Source organism: Oncorhynchus clarkii, chromosome 18, assembly GCF_045791955.1.
Source record: "Oncorhynchus clarkii lewisi isolate Uvic-CL-2024 chromosome 18, UVic_Ocla_1.0, whole genome shotgun sequence".
Lineage (NCBI taxonomy): Eukaryota > Metazoa > Chordata > Actinopteri > Salmoniformes > Salmonidae > Oncorhynchus > Oncorhynchus clarkii.
The window spans coordinates 24256691-24264363 of NC_092164.1; the positions used below are offsets into that span (position 1 = coordinate 24256691).

The window sequence follows — 7673 nt, forward strand, 5'->3', positions numbered from 1 at the left end:
CTACACGTGTGGGTGTTCAGTGATGAGTTGACCTGATCTCAGGAGAAAATCTGTGTGTGTGAGAAAGAGATGAGAGGCGTAGAGGGAGGAGCGAGAGCAAGGGAGAGTGTGTGTGTGTGAGAGATGGAGAGAGAGAGGGCGAAGGAGAGAGAGATGTGAAGTATGAAAAGGACCTGCGTCAGTGTGAGCAGAGTGAGTCATCGGGCAGTTTCAGAATTTTTTATATGACGCTGATGCAAATGCTTTACCCCAGACAGCGGTTCATCATTCCTTTCTTTTTTTAAGAAGAGAAAGTGTTGTGACTGGACCACCTTCAGTCTGTCTGTCAGCACTTATTACACCTTAGAAATACCAGTGTAGGTTCTCTGCCATGGAACATTTTAGCTGTCTAGCTGTAAAAAATACATCATAACAAAAAAAATCTAAATGTTATTTTATCGCAGGTCATAATAATAATAGATGAATATAAAATATTTGTAAGAATCTGACAACATAGAAAATATCATTTTCTTTCTTTCTGTATCAGACATTATATCATGAATGAGAATAACAACCACCATAAAAAATAAAGTTTAATAATGTTTATGTGCTGTATAACAAATAAAATATATTAGTGTTTAAAAAAAAAACAGGTGCATATCTACTGTGTAGGCAAGCCTGGACTAACTCGGTGACTATAACAGTGATAAGAATATGAATCAATGTACTATCAACATCTTGACTGTCTATCACACTGCTGGACATGCGTTGATCTGTGAACATTACATGACACTGATTAAACCAAACCAGTACAGAAGACAGGGGAAGTCACCTAGCACAGAACAACAGAACAGACAGTGGGCCCAGAAAGTATGTACTTAGTACTTAAACAGCACTTACAAAAAGTATTGCATTTGTTGCAGTCTTATTGAGCTAGAGAGACTGTTATTACAAAACTGTTGTGACTGCGGTGACCCCGAAAAAGACCAGACTCTAGAGCAAGACAGGTTTACACATTTGGTAACACAACATTAAACAACCATCTGAGAGCTAATTCTAATATACGAACGTCTTGAATTATACATTGGTGGTCACCGGTGAAACACTGCTAGGATCTAAGACTACGAGGCTGTGCAACATGAACATCTTATGATACCAGACACTTTCACTTGTTTTCTCTAACAACAGTTATTCGGTTTTTGCTCTACACACATAAACACTGTATAGAGATTGACACCAACACTACACTGACAAAACCCTGCTTTTTGGGATTAGGCTAATATTATTGTAATACTACAGGCCAAATTGGCCCTGTCGATCCTACAGTGACATATGTATTAAAAGACAACATTCTGGAGTGCAACAATATAACAGATAGTGATAGGGGAAGAAATCGGTACAGTTACATATCGGGATATTATTTTTTGACAATATCGCAATATTCTTTTGGCCAATAACGCAATATCATTTTTGTGCTTGTTAGCTGTATATGCGCAAAAACTCCAGTATTTTTCCTTCTATATAGCTTGTTATCCGTCTTTTAAAATGGTGAGCCAACATCCTTTTGGGACTTTTATTCACATTGCTGATCAAAACACCTTTTTTCATGGCTCTCTCGACCCTCTGCAGCAGACATGGTGAACAATGTGTTTGGAATATTGAATCGCAATAGAATTGCAGTATCAAATCACAATACATATCGAATCGCCACCTAGGTATCGTGATATTGTATCGTGAGGTCCCTGGCAATTCCCAGCCCTAATAACAGACCAGGGGCCCTACTCAATAAAATGGGTAACTCAATGAATGTTGTGTTGAGGTTCAAATGTGCGTTCTTACAGTACAGGATCATGTGTTTGACAGACTTATCAAGGAAACTCGATTTGATTGACATACTGTAGGCCCCATTCCATGTCTAGACAATCCAGGGGCAGACTGGCCATTTCGGGCAAATGCCAGATGGGCTGCTCAATTTTTTGCCTAGTGGGCCTGTCTAAACAATTTTTTTTGTGCATAATTATCATGATCTGGCTAATAATGGGGGCCATAAGGGAGAAAGAAATAGGCCGTTATGGGGGCCTTGATAGAAATGGGCCGGTGTGGGGGCCTCAAAGTAACAAAACGCCAGGGCTGATCTTTGTTCCCAGTCCGTCCCCGGGCCAACCTATCCCGTAACACTGATCTGAACTCTAACTGGAGTTCTATACACAAAATATTCTGCAGCCTCAGATTAATTTACAGTACCACTCATAAATACATACATTACATACATTAGCAGGAAGCCAAACTATAATTTCTCCTCTACAGATAGCTCTCTCTTTTCACCTCTGGTTAAAACAGAATCCTACTGTATTCTTTACAGTACATCAGTCACCCACCGATCGAACACGACAAGCCAAAAATAGCTTTGGGGGTAAAAAGAATACAATTTTTTTTCATTTAGCCTAATCCACCATCCTGACCGCTGCGCTCTTGTTTCACTTAACTTCATTCAAATTCATGTAGCGAAACAGAGTGTAAGCTCAGGAGATCAGGATGGTGGTACAAGGCTACTATCCCTACCCATCATTCTTAAATAACACCATGTACATCAATCAATAAATACATAAAGACCTATACAGCATGAAAGTTATCCTGTGAAAGGACATCCCCCGTTCAGTTTTCCCCGTGACTGAATCTATGCTCTAGTCTTGACGCTTTGGCAAAAAACCTTAGGACAAAATGAAAGAAAATAAATGCTTTTTTTTGAGGCAACGTTGGTTTGTTAAGGCTCTACTGTGGCTGTGCTTGCTTTAGTATCCATTGATTTGACTGAGATAGAAGCTTACTGTAAAAAGTGACTGAAGACTAAAACCGGATGGGGAAACAGACGAAGGATGGGAGGCACTATGTGGAATCCTCTGGTTCTGATTTAATGGTCTTCCTGTCAGTGCGGTTGGCCGCTTGATGCGAGGATCCATTTTCTAAGGTAAAACACAAAGAAAATATCCTCAGAATAAAACATGCAATGCGTTTTCTGATCATATACCTTTTCACTGTAGCTTGAATGCAGGCAGGTGTGTGCATGCAACAGACCATTACTAACGCTCACTGTTTGTAGTGTGTATGTATATTAATACATACGCGACTCAAGAGTGAATGTAAATTTGCCTGAGTGGTGCTGTACCTGTTGCTGGTGCTTTGGCCTCATCTGTGTTATGGTTGTTATGGTAACGTTTGAGCTCATTGGCTAGCTGCTTCCCCAGGGGAAGCTCCCCCTCCGCCACACTCTTACTTGCCACCCGCAAGTTCATTGGTCGCTCGTCTGAAAATACACATAAACACACAGACAAACATCAGGGCATGGATAAACCATTGATGCACGCTGCCATACTACACAATCAATTCCAATGGCACTGCTGTTACAGTATCATCCAAGAAGCTGCTTAGTTGATCTAAAAAAATGACGTTAACATTCTGTCTCTCAAAATCTTTGCTGTGGGCCCGAGTTTATACGCCACTCGGTGCCAAAAAAATTTATTTTATACTTTTCTTCTCATTCAACTTGAATAAAGTTGCTTTTAATGGCTTATGAAGGAGAGACAGGATGAGAGAGGAGAGAGACAAAGAGAGAGAGAAAGAGAGCGAGAGAGAGAGGGAGATATGAGAGAGAGAGAGAGAAAGAGAGAGAGAGAGAGAGAGACGCCCCTGGGCAGCAACATGGCGGGGGAAGTAAACAGTCGTGGGAGAGTTAATGACAGGTGCAGAGAGGGGATAATTATGGGTAACATGAATATAATGAGCTGTCAGGAGTATGGGCCGTGCGAGAGAGAAAAGGATGAAGGCGGGATGAGTCCCCGAGGATTGGCTAACGGCTTAACACAGCTATGAGTCCGCCTGACTTTGACATGTGTGAAGAAAAAAAAAACAGATACAAAATTATTCCCTGACTTACAAAATAAGATTTGAAGGCTGGAAATGGTGATTCACAGAGCTGTGAATTTGGAGCACGAGGACGGCACTCATGTACGAGCGCACTTCAAAGAGAGACGCAGAAGACGGACAGTACCGTTACCTTGGTGCTCTGTGCTTTTGTCTACCGACGTGCCGTTGGTGCCTGGAGCCTCGCTGTGGTACTTCAAAGCCCCTGCAGGTATCCTCCAGTCCAGAGCGTGTAACCTCTCCTGTACCGCGGCATCATGGAGAATCTCCATCTGTCTGGCTAACAGACGGTCCAGCTGCACCTGTTAAAACACAATGCATTTACAGTTCGTTAGCAACTGCTCCTACTCTTGTCAAAAAACATGGCTTCAGAAATGACAGTGTAAAATAAACGTGTCTTCTGTAATGTTTACTTTATTTAAAAAAATATATATATAACCCCTTTTGCTCCCCATTGCGAGCCAGCCGCACCAATGTGTCGGAGGAAACACCGTTCACCTGACAGCCGAGGTCAGCCTGCAGGCGCCCGTCCCACCACAAGGAGTCGCTAGAGCGCGATGAGCCAAGTAAAGCCCTCCCCTAACCCGGACGACGCTGGGCCAATTGTGCGCCGCCCTATGGGACTCCCGATCACGGCCTGTTGTGATACTCGGGAGGCCCATGTTTACATTTTATAATCCACTTTTCAGGCATGTTACCTGAAGGTTTCTCCCAACTATCTCCTCTCCTTTGGACTTGGCACAGGCTAGCTGTTCCCTCAGTATGCCCTGTCTCATGTGGATGGCCTGCAGAGCCTCCTGGATGTCAAAGAGGTTCTCTTCTGTTTTTATTCTTTTAGGAGACGGCTCGTCTCTGTCGCCGCAGCGAGACCTAGTGTGGAGAAGAAAATAAATTCAGTTTGTATGCGGAGAAACATTGAAAGATATGGAAAGCTTAGTCTGAACATGACATTAATCATAACTTGTGATCATTTACATAACTTAAAAATTTGTCTGTAAAATTTAACACATTACAGTAATTAGTTACATAGTAATAACCACGAGGAGAAAATGTATTTAGCAAGTAAATAAGTCACCCATGCTTCCCAGCTTCCCTTAGCATCGTTAACTCTAACGAGCAAGGTTGCGTGAGGTGCAGTGGAGGAGAGTGGCCCTTACTTGCTGGTCCTGTAGGTGTATTTGTAGGTGACCTCTCTGGAGATCTGCCTGGCCAGGCCAAACAGCTCGTCTCTACGGGTCAGTAGCACCACGTCTCTCATACACAGCTGGGCTGCTGCTTCGTTCACTGTCAGCTGAAAGACAGAACACAGTCATGTTGTCAACTACAACCGCTGATACACAACTCTGTCAGTGAACGCTTCCGTTGTAACGTCCACTACTGCCGACCTACTTTTAGACGGCTGAAGCAAAGCATTTTCTTCAGATGATTTACCTTTTGTGGTTTTTCTAACCTTTTTTTGCGGAACTGAGGTTCGTCACTTTATATTGCCCCGCCACTGAGCAGACTAGCCTAGTACCGCAAAAAGGATCCCATCTCTTATCCCTACCTCATGAAGCGTCAGTTGTTTGCCGTCCCTCCTCTTCGAGTCGAAGCGTCCGTAGATGGCGCTATACTTCCTGACCTCCTCCTCTCTCCTTGGATCATCATCACTCATATCAAAGATGTGGCTAATCATCTTGGCAAGTTTCTTATTGGTCTTCAGCTGCTCTTTGACCTCCGCGGGGTCGCTCTTGGCCAGGGCCGGGGTCATCCGGTCTACACACTCCAGGACAGACTGCAAAGCTGCAGCGTCAAGTGCCTCTAGACCCTCTCGGGGGGACGACGGAGACCCCCGGTCGGACGGAGAGAGGCTCTGTTCGCTGTCGTTGCTGTGACCCGACCAGAAGCGCCCCTCGCTGCCGCTCTGCAGCGGAGACCCCCCTGACACTCTGTCCCTGGCCACATCCAGCTTTCCTGGATCCAGACATGTCGCAGCCATGATTTTGGGCACTTTGACATGGGTCTCGCCACGGGCGCTGCTGTTACCCCCTCGCTCCGCACCGACCGGCGTGGGTGACCCCTCGGGTAACTTATAGACTGGTATACTACACACCGGTACAGATGTCAGGGGCTGATTAAACAACGTTGGATTGGTGACCCAGTCTCGCAGGGATTTCTGGAGCCTCCGGACGTGCAGGGGCTTGCTGGCCATGCCCACCAGAGCCATAATCTCTAGGAACTCCTCCTCCCCGGCCTCACAGAGCTGCTGCACGTCATCTCCTCCCTGCTGGATGAAGGCCTCGTAGTAGTACAGCAGGTTGGCCCTCTGGAGGATTCGGTAGAGCTGCAGCTCCCCCAGAGTTCTGGGCAACGCCGCCGCCATGCCTGGGAGAGAGAACACAAGACGGGATGGGCAAGAGGTTCTGCCTGACAAGAGAGTGCTGGTGTATGTGTGTGTGTTTTGGGGAGTGGGGGGGTGTGTGTCTTTGTGTTTGTGTGCGACTGACTGGCTGGCTGACTGACAGAGAGGAAGAGGCACTCCCTCCACTCTGTCTGAGTTTCCTTTGTAAGTTCTGCAGTATTAGGGCTGCAGAAGGAAGAGTGGCGGTTAGCAGTTAGAGTCCTGTTAGTTACTGATGGGACCACATGCCACAATCCTCCTTTGCAGCATGCGTAGGTGGCCTCTATCTCTCTCACACACATAGGCTCCACTCGCTTTAGCCAAGGAATTGTTAGCTACGCATTTCTTGCAAGTTAGAGGACTATGTCACAAATAATTAGATATTGCTGATTGACCTTTAGTTAGGTGAATAAAATAATTTGATTGTTTATCATCAATGTGATTTCAGAGAGTGTTCGCCAACAACTGCACAACCACCACCTGCTAATTCACTATCCCTCAGTTCAAGACAGGTCTGCACTTGCAGTCCTACAACTACTTGTTGTCAGAACCTCTGGGGAAAAATGCAAAGCAACCTGATAAAACTCAACCTTCCACAGAACAGAGAAAAAATCAAGAGGCACACAAGACATCACAGTCACACAGGCGAATCAAGACAATACGAGCATGGAATACTTGCACAAATCAATCGAGCTAAATAGAAAATAAAATAAATTAGTTTCGAAACACACAACGTAAAAAGGTAAACGCAAAATGCAGTAACCCAGCACCAGACTAAATGTAACTCAAAACCGGTCTTGCAAGTAAATCCACATCAGGAAGACGAGTAAAAATACCATTGTCGGCAATAATAGAACAGTGCTGCAACATTGTATCAAGGCTACAACTTGTTACATTATTGTCATAGCCCAATAACATCTTCCAACTATGTATTTTAATTGCTACATACCTGGTGAACGTTGGACCACGTTCGTTTCCTTTATCTAGTTGTTTCAATGTATCAACTACAGTATAGCCTGAACTGCCATAAACTGTAACTGAATGAACTGGACAAAAATCGATAGATTCAAAAGACGCTCTTTAATTTCCTAATAAGCGCGCTCTCTGGCCTAAAAAGTCCTCGCGTTCTTTGACAACGTTTACCTTCCCTCCTTCGCCTCCTTGAATAGAAATAAGATTGTGTTGAACGTCTCTAGACTAGATGAATGTGAGCTGCCTGCTTGCTACCCTACCCCCCTCCTCCTCGGCTATTGCAATTGGGATATTCCGCGGTTGCTACAGTGCTCACTCCCACGCGCCTGCGTGACGCAAATCCTGGCGTGGGCGGACAGGGGCGTGGGAGGCTTCTGCATGGAATACCAAGCACCACATCTCAGCAGTGGCAGAGGCAGGC

At 44.9% G+C, this 7673-nt stretch overlaps 1 protein-coding gene across 2 annotated transcripts; it reads right to left on the reverse strand.

Annotated features, from left to right (window-relative positions):
- Positions 1-559: 559 nt before the first annotated feature.
- LOC139373247 (NGFI-A-binding protein 1-like) lies at positions 560-7673 on the reverse strand. 2 transcript variants are annotated; one of them, XM_071113548.1, is made up of 7 exons: positions 7230-7673; positions 5447-6264; positions 5058-5191; positions 4599-4770; positions 4034-4202; positions 3146-3283; positions 560-2942 (listed from the first exon to the last, which is right to left on the reverse strand). In XM_071113548.1, the coding sequence occupies exons 2-7, from the start codon at positions 6260-6262 to the stop codon at positions 2866-2868; spliced, it is 1506 nt and encodes a 501-aa protein (XP_070969649.1). In that variant the 5' UTR covers positions 6263-6264; positions 7230-7673; the 3' UTR covers positions 560-2865. The 2 variants fall into 2 exon arrangements, with proteins under 2 accessions (XP_070969649.1, XP_070969650.1); XM_071113549.1 differs by lacking the exon at positions 7230-7673 and having other exon boundaries at positions 5447-6431.